Raw genomic sequence first — 22,864 nt, 5'->3', positions numbered from 1 at the left:
TAGGCCTGGTGGAACATCTCTGTTTTACAGGCCTGGTGGAACTGTAACAAGTCCTGCAAAGTCTGAGTCTCCACCAAGAAAGCATTTCACCAGGCCAGGTGGATATCCTTGGAGCTGGGAAGCACCAGCAGATGTTGATCAGCTGAACGTAATGCCCTTCAAGGCATGTAAGGGGAGAGGCAGTTCTGCATATATGTAGGTCCCAGTCTGTTAAGGGCTTTAAAGATTAAAACCAAAACCTTGAACCTGATTCAGAATTCAACCGGAAGCTAGTGCAGCTGGTTCAACACAGGTTGTATATGGTCCCTAAACGGGGTCCCCATAAGGATATGTGCTGCCGCATTTTGGACCAGTTGCAGCTTCCAGGTCAATCTCAAGGGTAGCCCTGCAAAGAGTGAGTTACAGTAGTCTAGTCTGGAGATGACAATTGCATGGATCACTGTAAATAGATAATGGGTGGAGAGATAGGGGACAAACTGCCTGGTCTGCTGAAGATAGAAAAACACAGACTTAGCAACTGATGTGACCTAGGCCTCCATAAATAAGGACGCATCCAACATCACACCCAGACTCCTCACCACCGCTACAGACATCAAAGGCGCCCCTTCAAGGGCTTGGAGCCGAATGCCTGAACTTGTCAACTTGCAGCCCAGGCACAGGATCTCTGTCTTTGTGGGGTTCAGCTTCAGTCGACTGTTTCATCCATGCAATCACAGCATCCAAAGCCCTCGCTAAAACTTCCTCGGAGAGTCAACTGAAACAATCTAGTATCAGACCAGAAGACAGCCAAGGGGCCTCCAGCTCACGTACTGTATCAACCATGGCCAGTAAGTTGCGGCAGAGAGACAAGACTTTACCTGTAAAAAAGCTCCCCAAAGCCTCGCAGCTTTGAACAGGGTCTCCTGCAGGTGCCACCCTGCACATGGGCGAAATCAACAGCAGCCCAAACACGGGTTTTCTCTGTTGTGGCCCATTCCCTGTGGAACAGCTTGCCTGATGAGGTCAGGAGAGCCCTCACCCTCCTAGCTTTCCACAAACGATATAGAACCGAATTATTCAAAAACACTTTTGTATTGTAGGGAGGGGTCTCAGTTGTTCCACTAATGAGTTAGGGACCATAGACTTCACCCATAGATTTCACCACTATGTTGCCTTATGTACTGTCTGTTGCTTTAAATATGTGCTCCTATGTCAGCCCTAGAATTGCTTATATTCAGTTTCAGCATTTCTTCAACTCTGTATTGGATTCTTGCTAACGGTATGTCTTTGTAAACTTGTGTTTATTTACCCCATGGCATTATTTATGTAATTGTCCTTGATACTGACTGTACTAATCTCACACTGTGTAATCCGCCTTGAGTCTCAGTGAGAAAGGCGGACTATAAATGACATAAATAAATAAAAATAAGATTTACCAAGAGTGTAGAGTTTAATTTACATCTAGAATCAACATTTTTTTCTGATGGACTAAAAAGTTAACCACATCACTGAGAAAGATGTTATTTAATTCAACCAATGGCATAAACTATGTGTGTGCGCACACACATGCAACTGCCAAAAAGCATCCTCCCTTTTCTCATCATGCACAATACCGAAACAGCAGGTCTCTCCATAACTTATGTAATAAAACCCAATGTAGTAGCCATTCCACAGATAAGCAAACTTCATACATAAAATGCCAGACAACCTATGAAAAATGAATAATAATAATAATAATAATAACAACAACATTCGATTTATATACCGCCCTTCAGGACAACTTAATGCCCACTCAGAGTGGTTTACAAAGTATGTCATTATTATCCCCACAACAACAATCACCCTGTGAGGTGGGTGGGGCTGAGAGAGCTCTAGAGAGCCACGACTAGCCCAAGGTCACCCAGCTGGCTTCAAATGGAGGAGTGGGGAATCAAACCCGGCTCTCCAGATTAGAGTCCCGCGCTCTTAACCACTACACCAAGCTCCTGTAGCTGCAAAACTTCCCATAATCTAATTGGCTGAAAGGGTTAATCATGAACAAACACTGCTATCTCTGGAGACGTTGAGCTTTATGGTCCCAGCTTTACTGAGATTTGAAGGAATCAAAGTGCAGAAGCCGAGCACTGGGCAAAGTACACAAAGGATGGGATTTCAGGAGAGGTAAAATTAGGGACCAGCTGTATACAGTCATCTTTTGATGTTCAGTAAAAGGAAACACATGACTGTTTAAAACAGAGATAGGCTTAGAAAGATGAGAGGCTAATATTAACATATATGTTATACATACATGTATATTGATTCTCCTAATTTACAATTGTGATTGTTACCTAATTAATTATACTCTTACTCTTAGAGATAATTAAAACCTAGTCATCAAATGTCTCTTCAAACTGCAGTGACTATGGAATTCAAAAGTTACTAAACGGGATTCTGAAGGATTTGGACTTAAAAGAATCAGCGTGGGTCAGTCTTAGCTACAATATTCTGGTAAACAGATGGTAACTACTTCTGCTTTACATAAATTATGTAATTACAAGTGTGGAACCTACAAAAGACATGGGGGGCGCACCTCATTGGTATTTGGTGTAGTGGTTTGGTGTAGTGGTTAAGAGCATGGGACTCTAATCTGGAGAGCAGGGTTTGATTCCTCCGCTTGAAGCCAGCTGGGTGACCTTCAGCTAGTCACAGTTCTCTGGAGCTCTCTCAGCCCCACCCCCCCTCTCTCAGCCCCACCGCCCTCACAGGGTGTTTGTTGTGGAGATAATAATGGCATACTTTGTAAACCGCTCTGAGTGGGCATTAAGTTGTCCTGAGGGGCAGTATATAAATCGAATGTTATTATTATTATCGAATGTTATTATTATTATTTTCCCATCGCCCACTATTTCCTCTGTCCTTTCCCTGAAGGTCCCTGTAGCCTATCCTCTTATCCTGCTTCCTTCTCTCCTTTCCATCCACCAACCAACCTACTTTTTATCTGCCCTCCTGTCTTCAGCTTTCCCTCCTTTCCCTTCTCTGGAAACCTCTGCCTAGGAAAACTGTGGCCCAGTTGTGTGGTGCCAGCCACTAGGCCAGACCCAGTTGCCCAATGGGAAACTTGCAAGGCCTTTGGGGGGGGACCTCATTTTTCTACTATAGCCCCTTCTGCACACTATTTCCTCTTTCCCTCTTATTGGCAATCCCCATCTTCACCTTTCCCTGCTTGATTCTCTCCCTCCCTCACACCCACCTTCCTACCTTCCTTTTATCTGCCTCTCCCCATTGTCAGCTATATTTATTACTTATTTATTTAATTTATACCTTGCCTTTCTCCACAATGGGGAGAAAAGCAAGGTATATATATCATTCTCCTCTCATCCATTTTATCCACACAACAACCCAGTGAGGTAAGTTAGGCTGAGAATGTGTAACAGACCCAAAGTTGCCCAGTGAGCTTCCGCAGCAGAATGATGATTCTAAACTAGGTCTCCCAGAGCCTAGTCTGAAACTCTAACTACCACACTACACCACACTGCCTTTTGAGGGGTGGCTGCAATTGCACAGTAGCAAGCAGGTGGGCCTGGGTGAGTCATGCAGGTTGGATGCTAGAAAGTTACCTAGTCATAGTTGCCAGCCTAGGCCCTGGTATGTTGTCTAAAGCCAAAACAGCACTGGAAAAGGTCCTGCCCTTAACTGACCAAAACCAAAAAAACAAGGCTTAAAGACTGGCAATACTGTTGTGGTTGCTTAGCAACAGCCACTGAGGGTAATCATTTCTTAAAGCTACAGGCACTGCTTTTATTATTCGAGAGAGATATAGAGAGACACACACACAGGTTTGCAGAAAAATCTTATAAACAAATTTTTCTGCAAACTTGGGGCAATTTTCAGATTTGTAAAAACTTATGTCTTGTCTGTTCATGGCTCCAGTCTCTGGATTTAAGTGTCCACAGATTTGGCCATGTTGAAAATTAGATACACTGATGATATCTGAAAGTATTCTTTGCAAATAGGATGATTTTGTTTGCTAGCCCACAACTTGCCAGAACAAAAAATTAAGCCGAACTGTTCCATCACTGAGAAAGAGGTCCTATATGGGCAGGAAGTAGATTCTCCTTGCCATCCTGACCATGCTTACCCAGCAGCAAAGTGTGTCCTGCTGGTGACAGAGGAACTATGGTTTTTAAAAGCGCTGAGTGATATGTATTACTATATTAGACACTGCCTGCTAATTGTACAGCCCCATCCCCAGCCAGGGCTGTTTCTTATGGGCCACTACTGTTAATAAGTCAGTAGTCCATGGCCAATTCTTCTATTATCTTATTAACTAATTGCTACCTAGATCTAAGAACTGAATCTAGCAGATATCTTTGAAGCTTCTTAACCACAGTTAACCACTAATCCAGCAATCTTCAACCTTTGCAGACTTGAGAACCCTTAGGCGGCCACTGGGTATGCAAGTACTGTATGTGACAGTTACATCACATCAGTCACATGATAAGAGGAGGAGCTTGAGTTAGAACCTGACTGGTAAGGCAGAGGGCTCCATGCTGCAAACACAAGCATTGGAGGATTAGAAGAACAGGTGAAGATAACCAGCTAGACCGGCATAGAGCGCAAACAAGGAGAGCTTTTGGGGTGGTGGCTGGGTGTGTGTGTCTCTGAACTTACCTGTGCTAAAAAGGAATGCTCTCCATCACTAACTAATCTTGCCTGGCAATCCTGTTACTCTTCTCAGCGTGCACACAGGAAGGCAGGAAATGCAGTATATTTGGTACTCTACACACAGGCTCCAGAAGAAATCCCTAAACCAAAAGCAACAAAAATGGCAGTTCCATAGAGGTCTGCAACCCTGTAGGTGGTGCTCCACTGCTCACCTGAGGTCACACAACTGATGGGCTGAAGACTACTGCCATAATCCCTAAAAATATCTTCTGTCAGATTGTAAACATGCCAAAACAGAACCCAAATCCTTTGACTTTGAAGAAGACTACATTTAGGGTTGATGAAACCATGCCATGGCCATGGCATGTGAGAGACACATATTTATTTATAATACTCAATCTAGCCTTATCTCCTTAGACTCAAGGCAGCTAACAAAGTAACAGCAAGGCATGAAACATAAATACAAAATAAAAACAGGATAAAAACCAACACACAAGACAAAAACAACACATGCCAGATCTGCCCCAGTTTGCCCTCTGCCAGATGCTCTCTGAAATAAAACCATTTTACACATCTTTCAATTCAGAAGTGAAGGTTCCTTCTGCACTTGCTCTTGCAAGTTATTCTGAAGGACTGGAGCTATCACAGAAAAAACCTACAAACTAACAGTTGCCAGAAGGACAGTCCTAAGAGAGGGCACAGAATAGCCCAATTTGTAAGAAGTATCTTCACAGCAGAGCAGCATGTTCCTAGTGGAAGTGGGTAGCGATATTAAGGCTCTCCAAGAAATGGAGCAAACCACATGTAATAACAACAACAACAACATTCAATTTATATACTGCCCTTCGGGACAACTTAATGCCCACTCAGAGTGGTTTACAAAGTATGTTATTATTATCCCTACAACAAACACTCTGTGAGGTGGGTGGGGCTGAGAGAGCTCCAGAGAGCCGTGACTAGCCCAAGGTCACCCAGCTGGATTCAAGTGGAGGAGTGGGGAATCAAACCCGGCTCTCCAGATTAGAGTCCCACACTCTTAACCACTACACCAAACTGGCTCTCAACTGTCACACATGATGGCCACCACATAATCACCTGCAGCAGCAGTTCTAGCAGATCTCACTTGGTCATTGGAATCCTTGGATTGTATCCTATGCAGCAGAGAACAGCTAGGAAATAGGTTAAATTTTTCACCTTTCCATATATATATTCAGAGTACGTGCAGACCCTGACTAACTGCAAATCCTATGCAATATTTTTTGAACATTGCATTTGGAATTATCAACCTGGTCCAATGAGTCATAGCTGTTATTTCATCTTTCATCCTTGCTTCTGTGCTTTTTCTCTTCTTCCATTCATTCATGCCTTGCCTTCTTCCTATAAACTGTTTTCACGCCAATTTCAGCCTCACAGCTACATTGGGAAACTGATGGACCCCATCAAAAACCCCTGTCAGTTCATGCCCTGGAGACAATACCTGTAGTTCTTCTAGATACTCCAGAGAAAGAGCAACACCTGCTCTGGGGCTATAGTGGAAGAATGGACTAGTGTAATGCCAGGGCCAGACCATTCCTTAATAATATAATCTAGGAGCTGTTAATATAACAGGTTTGGTCTTTGAATTATGAGCTGGCATTGAGCTAAACAACCTGCCCTGGCCACCAGCATCCACTCCACACAGAGGCGAGCTCTTGAGGATCAGCAAGATTCCTGACAAGTTGCATCTTGTAACAGCACATCACTACGTATTCAATTACATTTCGTAATGCTTTGCTTAGGCCAGGTATATTTGAAAGGAGGATCCAGTCATACATTCCCAGAGCCTTTTGAGCTAGCATGGAAAGAAGTATCTACCTTTTCAACCAACTGAATCTACGGTATTTATTCATTCAGAGGTGAAATCAGAAATACATAATGACTTTATCTTCTAATACCCTAAATGAAATTGGATAAAAATACTATTTCCAAACAGCTGTGCAAATACAGTGTATAGATTCAACGGCTGACTGTTATTTGTGATCATGATAGGGAAGATTGCTTTATTCCAAAAAGATTCACTGAATGTAGGGGTTATGTGAACTCTTGTGCTTTAAAGTTTTAGTATCAGAAGTATTTTTAACCATCATTTTGAAAAGGTTCCTTCACAGCAGTCTGAGCCCTCTAACTAATGTCTGGGGGTCACACAGTGATAAAGGAGACCCTTCCTACATATCAAGGCTAAAAGGTAATATTTAAGTGGTGGTGGAGAGTGCTCTCAAGTCAAAGCTGACTTATGGTAACCCTTTGCAGGGTCTTCATGGCAAGAGACTAACAGAGGTGGCTTGCTATATTGCCTGCCCCTGCAACCACGGTCTTCACTGGAGGTGTCCCATCCAATTACTAACTAAGGCCAACCCTGCTTAGCTTCTGAGATCTGACAAAATCAGGCTCATCTGGGCTATCCAGGTCAGAATATTCAAGTAAGGAAACATAAATGCTGGCTTCAAAATCCATATGGCCAAATAGCATATTTTTGAAAGCAACCACTGAAATAAAAATTCCGAATGGTTTTCATTTTAGCAAAACCTGATAGCATTTTAAGTCTGGAAAATAAGGTAGTTTTCCAAAGTCAAACAGATGATATTTATCCAGTCACAGATGTTGTCATTTTCTCCCAGATGTGCTGACCACATGTGCAAGTCCACTTCCAGCCAATGACTAATGTTGTATTTCCATTTAGGACCTCTAAAAATGTAATGAGGCCATCAATGGATGTGCTTAGAAGGGACTTATAAGAGACATTTAAATACTATATATAGACATTTAACAATTTGTCCAGGTTTCAGGCAAAGATCATCATGTCACAATAGCAGTCAAATCATGATTATTCCAAGAATAGTCCAAGAAGAACTGGGTTTCTACACCACTGTGGAGGGGAGGGAGGGAGCTCAAATTCAGATGATACAAACTGTTGACTCAGATCCACAAGGTTAAAGATGGAATCAAAGAATTCAAGCAGCTCATTAAATAAAACCCAGGGATTTTTTAAAAAATAAAATGAAGCTTATTTACTCTAAGTTTTGTAACTTGTTTTAGCGCTGGTTAGCAAATAGGAAAAATTCAGACCAGTTCCACGCCACAAGCTATGAAGGGAAACAAACGTGACTACTGGACTTTTGGTGACTGGGAGTCCCTCTTCTCAGTTCCCAAAGCATCTTATCAACATGAGTTCTGTTACCAACTGAATGGCAAACCTTTGGAAAGCGCTGGGGTAGGGGACGCGGGGATACCTTTAGGAATCACTGCGATATTTTCGACCAGGGTTCAGAAAAAACATAACAGAGTAACAGCCAGCGGGGACAGAAAAATCCGAGCGCATCCTCGCAGGCAAACTTGGGGATTCTAAAGAATGCAATCGAAGGGGAGGGGGGAGGGGATTCTAACCATCAAGTGACCGGGTCAGCTTCCTCCTGTCCTCCCCGCCGCCAGGTCAGACAGACGGATTGCTTTCTCCGCTCCAGCTCGAGAGGACTACGGTGCCGGGGCAAGCTTACCTGTTACAGCCACGACGTCCCGGAGAAGCGCAGCCCATAGCGGCGGCAGCAGCAGCAACAGGAGTCCCCGAATCCGCATATTCCGTTTCATCTCCATTTCTTCCACATCATCATCTTCACCATCCTCCCCGCTACCTCCAAGCCGGTTGCCTTTCCTCCCCTTACAACAAAGCACGCACACTCCGGAGGAAGAAAAAAAAAGGAGGAGGAGGAAGGGGCGTACGGCAACGCGAAGAATCAAGCAGAAGACACCCGAAGCGAGGCTCTTCCAGGTTCTTCCTCCGGCGCCCGCAGAGCTTGCTGCTCGTGCCTTTTACACAAACGAACACAGCCTGATGTGGAAGATTCAGGAATATCACCAAACGCTGGGCTGCCCCTGCTGTCTCTGCCCAGCGCTTGTTATCGGAGTCGCCGAGGCGGCTGAAGCTGGGAAGGTCCCCCCCTGCCGGCCTCCTGCAGCACGCCCGGAGTTCACGCAGCTATCAAGCTCCGCTCGGCTTTCCCGGGCTCGGAGCACCCTCTTTCTGTCGCCGGCGCCACGACGCCTTCCTTATGCACTTCTTCATCGCTTTGGCCTGCCTTCTTCCTTCTCTTCCAGGAAATGGCGCTTTCTGGAGCCAGCTCTGTTTTCTCATGACATCAGCAGTCTCATGAATATTTATCGGATCTATTTATTATCCTGTTTTCTTGTCACCCCCCACCCCCGATAAAGTGGAAAATAACAGGCCTGTACAATGAGCGCGGCCTCTAGAGGGTTGATAGACTTGGAAAAGAACACGCGCTCCCTGTTGCGCATGCGGAGGAATGAAGCCGTCTACGACTCCCCTTATTTTCGTGGAACAGGCCAGTTGCTTCTTCACAGGTGGCGGGTTGCATCTTCCAAACTAACGTGTGGGAGTGCTTTTTAAAAAAAACGTTTGCTCAGTGACAGCAGCCTAGTACTCAAGAGTAGGCAAGCAAACGAATCTCACTCAGGAAAATAATTCTAGTCTTCAAAATTCCCCCCACCCCCAACCCATGGCCATGGAAGAACTTTTGTGGAAGAATACCTGTCTAGCAAACACATGCCCACAAGCATATTGCCATGTTTATGTAGGCATGCAAAATATATGTGATTTTGTAGGAAAGATCAGTGAGTAAGAATCGTAATTTTCAACAAAAGGCACACAGTGTTAACATACAAAGTGGGTTTTCTAGCTAAGGAGTTTTCATGCCATAATAAAATGTGCCTCAAGAGTTGTTTTGACATTCAGGCTTAATTTTTCTCCACAGGTCCCATGGAGACAATACACTAGCTTAGAACTGGTCCCGAGTATTCCAGAAAACAAACAGAAAGTATGTTACTAGGCAAAATATTTGTGCGTGTGCCAGCTGTGAACATGCGTGGGTGTGTGTTATGTGACCTCAAGTCACCTCAGGTGACCCTATGTGGGAAAGACCTCCAAAACGTCCTATCATCAAAAGACTTGCTCAGATCCTGCAAACTGGAGGATGTAGCTTCTTTGAGTCAAGCCATCCCATTTTCAGTCTTCCTCATTTCCTACTGCTTTCCACTTTTCCTAGCATTATTGACTTTTCTGTCTTGTCTTCTCGTGATCTGCCCAAAGTACGATAGCCTTAGTATTGTCATTTTAGCTTCTAGAGAGAATTCAGGCTTGATTTGATCTAGTACCCACTTATTTGTCTTTTTGGCTGTCCATGGTATCATGGCACCACATTTCAAATGAATCAATTTTCTTCCTGCCAGCTTCCCTTCATTGTCCAACTTTCACATCCATACATAGTAATGGGGAATATACTATAGTTTGGATTATCTTGATCTTGGTTCCCAGACAGACATCTTTATCTTTAAGGATCTTATCTAACTCCCTCACAGCTGCTCTTCCAAATCTTTTTTTGATTTCTTCATTGCAGTCTGCCTTTTGGTTGATGATTGAGCCAAGGAATAGAAAATCTTGAACAATTTCCATTTCCTCATTGTTGACTTTAAAATCGTGTAATTCCTCAGTAGTCATTACTTTTGTCTTCTTGATGTTCAGTTGTAATCCTGCTTTGGCACTTTCTCCTTTAACCTTCATCAGTAGTCATTTCAAGTCTTCACTATTTTTTACCAGTAATGTGGGGTCATCTGCATATCTCAAATTGTTAATGTTCCTTCCACCAATTTTCACTCCATCTTCTTCTAATCCAGCTTTCCTTATGCTCTGCTCTGCATAGAGGTTAACCAGGTAGGGTGATAATATGCATCCTTATCTGACACCCTTGCCAATTGGAAACCATTCTGTTTCCCCATATTCTGTCCTGACAGTAGCCTCTTGTCCAGAGTACAGGTTGTGCATCTAAACAATCAGATGTTGTGGCGCTCCCATTTCTTTTAAGACTCTCCATAGCTTTTCATGATCCACACAGTCAAAAGCTTTGTTGTAATCTATAAAAAACAGGCTGATTTTCTTCTGAAATTCCCTGGTATGTTCCATTAGCCATTGTAATTAAAAAATAAAAATGAAACACTGATAAATGGTTTTAAAGGATATTGAGAGATCCAAGAGAATTAAGAGGGGCACACTCCTGTCTCTGTCCCAGGGCAGGACGTTCATCAAGACCGTTCCAGTTTCAGACCCAGGCATGAAACTGTATTGAAATGGATCTTGATAAACCACTTCATCTAGGAAAATGTGTAGGTCCCTGGCCGCCACTCACTCAAGCTCCTTGCACAAGAATTTGATACTGTCTGCTGGAAGATATTTATCCAGCTTACCGTATAAAACAATGTAATGGGACAACATCAAGATATCCATTAAACAACGCAATAGGACTTGGATTACAAAAGTAAGAAAAACAATGCAAAAAGAAAAAGGAATCAAATATATTATAAACAATGCAGAAAACGGAATTACAAAAGCAGAAGACATTGCAGCTAGAGCAGGTTAATAAATACGATAAACACTACAATCCTGTTCTTTTTATTTAAAAAAAGGTACTCCTAAACCATTCCATTATCCTATAGCCCTATTCTGTTTATAATAATACCTTCCTGATCAATTCTGTTTTACACAGTTTGAGGAATGACAACTGTGGGATTCTTCCTGACCTCCTCAAGTAGGCCATTCCACAATGTGGGAGCCTTCACAGAGAATGCAGGTATATGGGTCATATGTGGTGGACTTCATATGTGGTGGACTTGTGGCAAGGCTAGAGACTTTTGGTCTAAAATATATGCTGAAATGTCTTCAATACTCCAATATAATGTTATTAAGAATCCAGAAATGTTATTATTATCCTTGCATTTAGGGGACGTTAATAGAAAAGATAGAGTACTTTTGTATTATATGATAACAGTGGCAAGAGCGTTATATGCACAATATTGGAAGAGATAAGAAATACCAGAAATTGAAGAATGGACACAAAAATTGTTGTACATGGTGGAAATGGACAAACTAACAAGAAAACTGAGGGATCAAGATCCAAAGGGGACTGGGGGAAATTGAGAAAATATTTAGAGAAAAATGGGATGTTAAAGGATAATTACGGTCTTTTGAAAGTTATTAAATAAGATAAGATATAGTTTAGATCTTTACCAGTAATAAAAAAAATAACAACTAGGATTTAGAAATAAGATTAGAAAACGGGGGGTTGGAGTGGTGTTGGAAGTCAACGCAGAAAAGGGGGAGGGGAGGGGGTAGGAAGCATATAACCATGGGAAACACAGGAAAATGTAATTGTTACAATATTGATTGTATGTTAACCCATCCAATAAATATTATATTAAAAAAAGAGAATGCAGGTATATGGGCAGACAGATCTGGATCTTAGCATTTGCAAGGTGACACCTAAGAGTAAGGAAAGGTATATTTCCTGCTATGCTTTTATTGTAAATGCGGTATTACCCCCAATTGGTCCACCATTAGTGATACTCCTTTGCAATGAGCAGCTATAGAGGACGATTGGGGTTGTTCTGTGTTGTAAGGTACAGCAGGACCTGTGTACAACCCCACACCGACTATTTGCCCTAGAACATGTACTGGGGTTGCCAACTCCAGTCTGGGAAATTCCTGAAACGTTGGTGTTGAAGCCTGGGAAGGGCAGGGTTTGCTTAGTGGAGGAACCTCCAAAGCAGCCATTTTCTTCAGAGGAACTGCTCTGTATAGTCTGGAAAGGTTATAATTCTGAGAGATCTCCGGGCCTCTCCTGGAGATTGGTAATCCTAAACATGCCCCAGGATCCTCCTGGCAGATGTGCATGGGCCTTCAAACGTGGAATATCTAAATACTGCAAACATCTACCAAAAACTGGATTTGGGATAGAAAAGCAGCAGGGAAGAAGAGAAATCAGTACTTAATCCTTTTTCTGCTTGCTGCTTCTACACGCCAAACAAAGTCTGCAGCCCTGCTTCCATGTGCATGTTTGGAGATGCAGCAGCAGCCATATGTTTGGAACTGCACAGGAGGAGGTAGGGGATTTGAAGAAAAAGTTAGGCACCCCTTTTTTGCCTGTTGCTTTTCCACTTCAAATCCTTCTGAATGTTTTTTTAGAAATATTTTATTGTAACATTAAAAAGAAATAGAAAGAAAATTGTTTAAAAGAAAAAATAATGCTGATGTTTTGACATATATAAATAAAATCAATTTCTCAACACGTTTGTCTGATTATACTTCTTTTTCTCTACTGTAGTATGTTGGCTTAGTTCATAAAGGCTGCCCCCTTTTTGCACCGCCCTTATCATCATCCAGCTGCTACTGAAATTTAAATGGAAGCTCCTGTAGTTCTGTATTTCCTATAAAAATCACTCTCTCTTGGACAAGATTCTACGATAGTCCTATTCAGAAGCACTTCTCATTCAGCAAAGGTCTCTTCTTGCAATTTTCCCTTTTTTCTACTTGTTTTCAGCCCAATTAGTTACTTTCTGTTCTCTCCCAGCTGCTTCTCTCCCAATATTCATGAATAAATGATTAAATATCAGCTCCTGTTCCTTCGGAGGGAACAGGGGGTAAGTATTGCTTATTCCTTGGTAGAAAACCAAAGTTACTGCTCGTAACATTTTAGATATGTGATTATGAAATAATAACTACAAAGTACAAAATCGGATTTAAAGAACAAATCAGACATGATGCTGAGAGTTCCATGAACAGGGATCCCAACGTTTCTGCTGTAGAATAGCAGGCATGCAGGTGACTAATTTAGATTGGAACTGCAGTGATAGGAAGAGAAGGAAGCTTTTGCCCCGTGTCATTTTTCCCTGTGCTAAAACTGGTCCTGCAGAGCCAGTATTTGTCCCACTGGGACAAAGTTACCAAGAATCATATCAATAGTTTTAGGTTTAACTGCCACTTCCCATGCCATCATCCTGATCTGAATCAGACCACCGTGCATCTGATATTTTAATTAAAAGGGGGGGGGACAGTGGGAACTTCATTCACAAAATTCTGCTTTGGCCCTAGCCTCCCCCTGTCCCCCCCCCAAGAAGAGTTGATTAATGTATGCTAGAGAGAAACAGGGTGGCTGTAGGGAAGAAAGTAATTACGCTGAAAGGAAAAGGAAGAGATGAAAAGGTCAGTTGCACCAGGAAACCTCAATAGTGCTTATACTATCCACACAGGACAACCTGGCATCACAATAGTATTTAAACATTTTTTAAAATCAATGCAAATCAAGTAAAATGGAAAAAAAACAATGCAGAGAATACTAGATGATGATGTGGGTTGACCACACTGTCATCTATAGTCTTGATCACAAGTTACAGCGATTCCATGTACAAGCTATGTTATGTATACTTGATTGCTTTGTGTGCGTGTGTTGAGCAATTCTCATGTTACAGTCAATACATGCACAACAATGTGTGATACAAACCCCACATTTATTGGTCCCTGGTTTCATTTGCAAAGTGAATACATGTTTTTTTTCTTACACATGTATGCACGCACAGGTAGGATATATGTGCATTCACTGGAACATGAACAGGGCTTAAGTTGTGTATAAAAGAATGAGTGAATTAATTTTAGTAATTCCAGACTAAAAGGCTAGTGTGGATCCAGCCAAAGCTACTGTTCAGATTCATGCCAGTTTACTAAAGCTAATGCAGTTGAACATTTCCAAAAAAAGAGCCACACTTGTTATAGCCAACGTTTATAGGAAGGTTACTAGGTCAAGATCATTTTTAAAGCAATATCTTTTAAATATTTCTAAGATACTAGAGTATAAAGTATATATGATAACTTGATTTCCCCCCATTATTAGCTCATTTTTCTGTTTCTAAACAGCCTTGGCTGATCCAAAATATATGAATAGCTTCAGAATTTGGTAAACAACATTCCAAATAATATTTATTTATTTAATGGTCAAGTAAATCCTCTGTGTGGATCCTTAAACCTGCACATTGGGGCCACTTGCCTACGAACAACATGCTTCTGTAACCTGGGGGAATCCTCCCAGGGTTGCAGAAAAATATGAAAACCAGGAAAAAAATGGGGACGGGGGGGTTACTCCACCCAAAAAACAAGACAACATGGTCTGTGCATTTATGTCCTCCTCTGCCATCATGGTGAGGGAGGCCACTATCATGGCGAGGCTGCCTGGTGGGGGAAATGCCACTGCCGCTGCTTCCATTGAGGCGGACAACATGGACTCACCCAGGCCGTTGGGGTGGGAAATGCAATTGCTATAGTTGCTGCTGCCAACATGCAGCCTACCAAGCAGCAGAAGTGGGAGGTGTGTGGGGCCCCCACTGCCCTCCTGGCAGAAAAATTTCCTTTGGACACCACGAGGTCTGGTCAAATGCCACTGCTGTCACTGCTACAGTTCACCAGGCAGGAGGGGCAGGGGACCTCCTCTGCTGCCATCCCAACAGCAAAACTGCACTTGATCTGGATAGGGGGAAACACCATCACCACCCTTGAGGCAGCAATGCACGAATTGGATGGACTAGGGGGCAGGGGGGAGGAATTTCCACCTTGTGGTCTTTGTGGGGCCCCTGCTTGTATCCATCTATGTTTAATTCATGAGAGTACAAGTCAAACTGAATCTTAGGGAAAAGTCTGAGACTCCTTCCTCCCCTGTCCAGTCATCCTCCCCATCTCGCCAGCTGCCAAAGGCAGGTGTCCTCAGGCTTCAGACGGGCAAGGAAGAGGGTTGCACCACTTTATTACTTCTCTTGCCTCCAAGAGACAACACACTCCATCTGCCTCTTCCCTTCCCTTTCTCTTCTGCCCAGGAACCTGCTTTTAAAGAGTTCCCCTTTCCAACCATCCTGAATTTCCTACTAATCCCAGGCTTACCAACCTCCAGATGGGGCCTGGAGAGCTCCCAGAATTACAACTGATCTCCAGATGGTAGAGATCCATTCCACTGGAGCAAATGGCTGTGTTGGAGGCATTATACCCCACTGAGATCCCTCCTCTCCCTAAACCCCACACTCCATAGGATCTACCCCTAAATCTCCAGGAATTTCCCAACACAGAGTTGGCAACCCCACCCAATTCCCTCCCTGAGGGGCCCTTCTCCCAGCCTACCCCATCAGAGAGCTAGGTACACTCTGCAGCCTCTTGCTCCCTCCCACTCTATCTTGGGGCATTTGCTCTATCCTCTGTCAGGCTTGCCATTGCAGCAATGGAGCCTGTCTGGCAGCTCCCTCAGCAGCCTGGGGCCTACCAAAGGCATCCCATCCATCTGGCTGAGGTTGAGCCACCAGTGTTGCTGCAGGAAGAAGGTAAGTTGGCTGCAAGATAGTGGATTATTTCCCAGAGCTTGACGCTGGCATAAGCAGCTGCTGCTCCAACAGGAAGGTTGGCCCAGGGCTCTGCAAAGGTGCCTGTAGCTGAGGTGCTAGCTGAGGAAGAGGTGTGGGCTGTGGGAAAGGTGCCTGCCTCTGTATTCAACATTCAACACTTTTTAAGGCTGTTTAATTCAAATTACCCTGCTTTTGCATGAGGAATGGAGGCCTCTTACTAGGGATGCCATTTCCCCACTTGGGGCGGGGGATCCCCTGCTCCCACCCTTCCCTCCCCTGCACTCACTTACTTGGCCAGCAGGGGGGATGCTCCCCAGGGCACCCCCCAGGTAGCGCAGTGTGCCCCCTGGCAGCGCAGTGTGCTCCCGCAGCCACAGTGGTCCGAATCGTGCCCCGCAACAGGCACATTTCAGGCTGAATTATGCCACTTGGGGAGTGCGGGGGAGCGCCCTTTGCCCAACGCGGCCACCCTTTGACCCATGTAATTACGAGGCAGGGTGAGTGCTAGGCTCCCAATCTCCTGTCAGGGGAATCAAAGGACCTGGCAACCCTATCTCTTACACTTTTTTCTCAAGCTCTGCTTCAGGGCTGGTACATGAGGGGAAGTTTACTGGAGCCCAGATGTCCAGAGAGATCCGGCCCATCCCAATTACTATAAGGAAAAATTGAGAATAAACTGTAGATCATGCATGAGAATATTTATAGAAACTTCCTTCCTTGTATCTCTGTATCTATTGTCCGGATCTTTGTGAAATTTGCTGGAGCCAATCAGAACAGGCTTACCATTCTCCTGCTGCTGGTGGGGGATTCCTTGCTGCCAGCAACCACTTCCCACAGCCATTCAGCAGGGTGGTCGGGTAAAAAATGGCAGGGAAGGTTTCAGCAGTGTCCCAATACATTGCTGTCACTCCCATGCCCTTGGAAGTGATGGCAGTGAGACACTGGGGGACACCAGGAAGCTCTGGCTTTTAATTAAAATTCAATGGCTAAACCATAGAGTTTTGTTCAAAAGCCAGCACATCCCTGGAAATATACTGATGTCACTTTTGGGAACACAAGGAGAAATGCCAACATGGTGCCAAGATGTAATAGTATCGCTGGAAAGCCCCTCTGCAATCTGGTAAGTTCTTTCTCTCCACCAGTTGATAGGAGGACGTAAATCAGAAGCAATGTTAGAGCAGCAGTCTGAAACAACATTACGAACTGCTGGGCCTCCTGGATCTACCATATCAAGAACAAACAATCCCAGAGTTCCTTTTGCATTGGCAGAAGAGAGGGATACCTGGTAGGAAGAGCAAAGCAGAGCACCATAAGACAGTGAGAGCAAGTGCTGCTGTTGCTTTTGGAAGGATTTGCAGGCCTAAAATATATATGTCTAATTCCCTCATAGTTAGAGTTGCCAGGTCTCCCGGAGTCCAAATTGGGGGATGGGGGTGGGGCATATGTGCATCAATAGTACTCACCTAGTGCACACATGCTCCAGAGCACTTCCTTGTTATGCCAGAAATGATGTCATTCCTGGCCTGACAAGTCCTCTGGAGCATGCAGGAGTGCACTGAGAAGCTCCTGGAACCATTCCCCATGCCTCCCCCCTCCCCCGTTGGCCAGGTGAGAGGTGACAGGGGCAAAAACTGGAAGCAGAATAAAATAAGATAAGAATAAAATAAATAAAGCAAGGAATCCCCCGCCCCCACCAAGGGACTGGTCACCTTACTCACACCATGTCTGGTGGTAGCTATAAATACAAAGCAGGCAGCCTGAAACATAAGGAAGTAAAAAAAATGGAACCAAAAGAAACTAAAGAAAACCAATCTATCCTCCAGTTTTTCAACTCAGACAAGGCTTTTATGTAGTCAGGCAACAATGTAGTAACTAGGAAAGCCGATAAACAAAATCAAGATGAAACAATTTCAATATAGAGTCTGAGTCCATGGCAACTAATTTTTAAGGAAGTGTAGTAGCCCTACTGATTCTTTACCGCTGCCAGTGACTGTGGAAGAACCTGAAAGAAGTTCCATCAAGCTAGCACGCATCAAAAACTGCTGGTGTTCTCCAGTGGAGCAAGGCCTATGACATGGCAGTGAAGGCTACAAAGAAAGAGTTTTATGCAGCCTCCATTGCATCAGCTAGCTCACGCCCAGCAAAACTGTTCAATGTGGTTTGGTCTTTGGTCTCCTTATCAGGAGGGGACTATCAAAATTCAAATTCAGATATTAGCTGTGAGGCTTTTGGGAGCTTTTTTGCTGATAAAGTCTTGTCTCTCCGCCGTGATCTCCCAGCCACAGTTGATCCAGTTCAATGTGAGAACTGGAGGCCCCTTGGCTTCCTTCTGAGATGATATTAGACCATTTCAGTCCACTCTCTGGGGATGAGATTGACAGGATCCTGCGAACAGTTAGGCCTACCACATGCTCCTTAGACCCATGTCCTTCGTGGCTGGTGAAGGCCAGCGTAGATGGGCTACGGGATGCCCTGGATGCCATTGTCAACATGTCTCTGAGCTCCAGGATCTTTCCGGAAGTGTTGAAGGAAGAAGCTGTGGTTAGGCCTCTCCTGAAAAAAACATCTTTGGACCCTACCAACCCAGTCAGTTACCGCCCAGTTTCGAACCTCCCATTCCTGGGCAAGGTGATTGAGCGGGCGGTGGTAGAGCAGCTTCAAGTCTTCCTGAATGATTCCTCATCCCTAGATCCTTTCCAGTCTGGCTTCCATCCGGGACATGGGACGGAGACATTGCTGGTCGCCCTGATGGATGATCTCCGTAGACAGCTGGATCAAGGCGGGTCAGTGCTGCTGATATTGTTAGATCTATCAGCAGCATTCGACACAGTCGATCATGACCTGTTGATCCACCGCCTTGCCGATGTGGGGATTCGAGGGACAGCTCTGGTTTGTCTTTCTCCACGGTCGGGGACAGAGGGTGGCCCTAGGGGAGAAGTTGTCATCCCACCACCCATTGGTGTGTGGTGTCCCTCAAGGGGCAATACTCTCCCCCCTGCTATATATATGCGCCTCCTCGCCCAGCTGGTACGGAGTTTCAGACTTGGGTGCCATCAATATGCAGATGACGCCCAATTGTATCTGATGATGGATGGCCGGCCTGGCTCTGCCCCAGATGTCCTGGAACATGCCTTCGGAGCTGTGAATGGATGGTTGAAGCAGAGTCGGCTGAGACTGAATCCCTCGAAGATGGAGGTCCTGCATGAGGGTCTAGGGTCCATGGGTGCGGGACTCTGGCTCCACGCTCTTGATGGAGTGCCACTTACACTGGTGTCGAGAGTGAGGAGCCTGGGGGTGGTCCTGGATGTTTCCTTGTCTATGGAGGCACAGGTCGCAGCGATTGTTCGATCCTCATTTTTCTATCTAAGACAGGCTCGACAACTTGTTCCTTACTTATCGACCCGTGACCTTACGACAGTGATCCAGGCAACGGTCACCTCCAGATTAGACTACTGCAACTCGCTCTACGCAGGGCTTCCCTTGGGCTTGATCCAGAAACTGCAGCTGGTTCAGAATGCAGCTGCACGAGTGGTTGCCAGAGCACCAATCATGGCTCATATAACAACTATCCTTCGTCAGCTGCACTGGTTACCAGTTGAGTACCAGGTCCGGTTCAAGATTTTGGCGCTGACCTATAAAGCCCTACGCAGACTGGGCCCAGCATACCTTCAGGACCGCCTCTCCCCATATGTTCCCCGGAGGTTGCTTAGATCAGCCACTAAGCACTTGCTGATGGTCCCTGGCCCCAAAGAGGTCCACCTGGCCTCTACCAGAGCCAGGGCCTTTTCGGTCCTGGCTCCGACCTGGTGGAAACTCTCTGTCTGAGGAAACTAGGGCCCGGCGGGATTTGTTATCTTTCCGCCAGGCCTGCAAGACGGAGATGTTCCACCAGGCATTTGGTGGGGGCTAGGCTGTCCTCTCGCTGGCCATACCACTGAAGACCTCCCACCACCCATGCAGGAAAATGCTGTATTTTAATATTTTTTACCCGCCAATTTTAATTGTTTATGATACAATGATTTAATGTTTTTATAATGTTTTTATTGTTTTAAACTGTTGTTAAACCGCCCTGAGCCTGTCTGATGGGGAGGGCGGTCTAGAAATGTGATTAAATAAATAAATAAATAAATAAATAAATAAATAAATAAATAAATAAATAAATAAGAATGGTTAAGCCATCTTGTCTACTGTATGAACTTGCAAGAGAAATTCTTTGGAGGGCTAGTTCATGATTTTGCAATGAAAAAGACCAGAAAAACAGAGCTTCACGTAAATTGGCCTAAACTTTGCAGCCACGTCGGTCCACTAGAATTTTTTTAGTCATTGACAGGATAATCCTGACTTCCTTGAGCCTGCGTGCTCTTTGGTTTTGGTTTGGAGTGTGTTGGGAAGTCGTTCCCTTTTGTTGGTTAATCCTGTTTAGTGACAAAATAGTTACAAAATACTTAGCAAACTTGTAAGACTCTCAAGATGGGTGTTATTATTAAACAAAAGTAGCAAAAGCATTTGTTTTTCAGATATGTAGAATATGTACCATATTTTTATTTAAAAACTTTTTACTAGTTCATAAGAATGTATGTATGGGATGAGGGATTGTAGTGTTGGTGTGCCATTTTGCAAGTTTGTACAGGCCTAAAAAAAATACTTGGGTCCCATCTGCTTCTGAGGTATTGAACAATTCATGTCCCCTTAACATTTAAAGGGCTGTCTGCTCTCTGGGGACAGTCCTCAGAGAGCAGATAGCCCTTTAAGTGTTAAGAAGATTTCACCCTATTAAAGAGATCACTCAAGGGCCCAGGAATTGAAGATTTCAGATATGCCAGCGAAGATATGGATGCAGTGGGTTAAACTTGCTTATTCCTGCTCCTTTGGATCCAAATGTGTGCTTGTGGCAATGTCCCTGGGTGGGAGTGGGGGATCCCCAACTCTCGGCTGCCACCCCCTGCTACCACTCACCTGGCCGGTGGGGGGGAACAGTGTGGGGAATGGGGATTCGGAGCACATGGGAGCGAGCTCTGAAGCTTCCTTGTCACACTGGGAATACTGGCATTCCTGGCTCAACAAGGAAGTGAAGGTTGATTTTCATCAAATCAGCCCCATGTGGACTGATTTCTTCTCATGACTACTCATGATGATCCCCTCTGTCCCCCAGTTTGGGCTCCAGGGGACCTGGCAACCCTATTAGCTCCACTAAAGGCAGTAGAGCTAAACAAGTCTAAATTCAGATACTTTAACTTAGTTACTGAATGAGCAGTTAGTCTTTGCTCAACACAACAAAGAGGCCGAGTTACGGCCAAAACGCTCTAGGAAAAAAAAAAGGGAGAAGACACTGGACAGTGTCTGGAATGATGAATTTCTCCTGTGAAAAATAAATTACTGGACTGATTAATAGAATTATACGTACTTAAGGATTATAATATGGGTGATCGTTTTATGACTATGTATCTGGAAGAGTGTTGTTACCTGACTTGCATATAAACAGGCATTGACAAGTGGCTATATATTCTATTGGTTTGTTTAAAAAGTTGAACTAAGAGTAAAGAGGGCAAGCAGTTAGACTGTTATGGTGGTGTTTTTCTTTTTTTCACTAGAGAGTTAGTCTTTGCTGGCAAAGAGTTATCAGATTTTGCTACTTAGTAACAATTGCTTTATATTTCAGAATTTTTCTTCCAATGAATGACAAAATACTTTTTAAAATACTAAGTAATAATGATAATATTAAATCAATGTTCCTTGCCATTTTCCTCAGCCAGCTTAGTTTAGCATGGTCAAATGCTATTGAATCAATTATTATCAATTTATTGCTATCACAGTTTTTCTTTTACAAGCTTTATGAGTTCTTCCAAGAAAGCTTACCTGTTCTGCATCAAAAAAGTAACTCATTGTATACTTCTTCACTCAATTAGTAATTAACTTGTTGAATCCAATGCTGGCTACTTGTTTTGTTGGCTTTAAAAGGAGGAGGATGGCTTGCTTTGGATGCAACCATACTCTTTATGCAATGCTCTGCTGGTGGTAAAGGTTTTTTGGTGGGGGATGGGGCAGGGGGATTAACTTCAGCATTTCTTCTTGTGAGTGACTCTGTGAGGAAGGGCTGAATCCTGTCTACATTTTGCAATCCACTTCATAAGCAGGCCTTTTATTGAGTAAGATCCTAGCAGGGTACTTTCTTATTTTAAAAATTATTTTACATCAAAGGATGGTAATGGTAAAAGAGCAACAGAAAATTATTTTACATAACACAAAGAATGGTAATGGTAAAAGAGCAACAGAGTAAACATATTTAATATTTAAAACACAGTCATGAAAAATCTCATTTGAAATGGAACAAAACATGTAATTACAGAAAATTCAGCTTAACAACAACCCAAAAAACGCATGAAGATCAAGAGCCTGACTGTAAAACTACACTGCGAAGCAGCCTGTTTTGTCTCAAGTGAAAGAGAATTCATAAGAACATAAGAACATAAGCAAAGCCATGTTGGATCAGGCCAGTGGCCCATCCAGTCCAACATTCTGTCATACACAGTGGCTAGAAATCCAGTGCCATCTAAAGGACTGTCAGTGAGGCCAGGACACCAGAAGCCCTCCCACTGCCTTCCTTCCAGCACCAAGACAACAGAGCACCACCTCCCCACAAAGAGAATACCATCTATCTCCTGTGGCTAATAGCCACTGATGGACCTCTGCTCCATATATTTGTCCAGTCCCCTCTTGAAGCTGGCAATGCTTGTAGCTGCCACCACCTCCTGTGGCAACGAATTCCATGTGTTTATCACCCTTTGTGTAAAGTAGTATTTTCTTCTATCTGTTCTAACCCGACTGCTCAATAATTTCATAGAGTGCCCACGAGTTCTTGTATTGTGAGAAAGGGAGAAAAACACATCTTTCTCTACCTTCTCTAACCCGTGCATTATCTTGTAAACCTCTATCATGTCTCCCCTCAGTCGTCTTTTCTCCAGGCTAAAGAGCCCCAAGCGCCTCA

The 22,864-nt window shown here is 44.0% G+C and overlaps 1 protein-coding gene across 1 annotated transcript in view; it reads right to left on the bottom strand.

Annotated features, from left to right (window-relative positions):
• Positions 1 to 8,558, bottom strand: part of TYRO3 (TYRO3 protein tyrosine kinase) — an 87,665-nt gene extending 79,107 nt beyond the window's left edge. The window contains exon 1 of the mRNA XM_054971726.1: positions 8,157 to 8,558. Coding sequence (XP_054827701.1) covers positions 8,157 to 8,253 — 97 coding nt within the window. The 5' untranslated portion in view covers positions 8,254 to 8,558. The remainder of the gene's footprint in view (positions 1 to 8,156) is intronic.
• Between the last annotated feature and the right edge of the window lie 14,306 nt (positions 8,559 to 22,864).

The sequence above is a fragment of the Eublepharis macularius genome, chromosome 2 (genome assembly GCF_028583425.1).
Source record: "Eublepharis macularius isolate TG4126 chromosome 2, MPM_Emac_v1.0, whole genome shotgun sequence".
Taxonomy (NCBI): domain Eukaryota; kingdom Metazoa; phylum Chordata; class Lepidosauria; order Squamata; family Eublepharidae; genus Eublepharis; species Eublepharis macularius.
The sequence above is the reverse complement of the archived record's forward strand: the minus strand, read 5'-3'. Positions and strand labels throughout refer to the sequence as shown.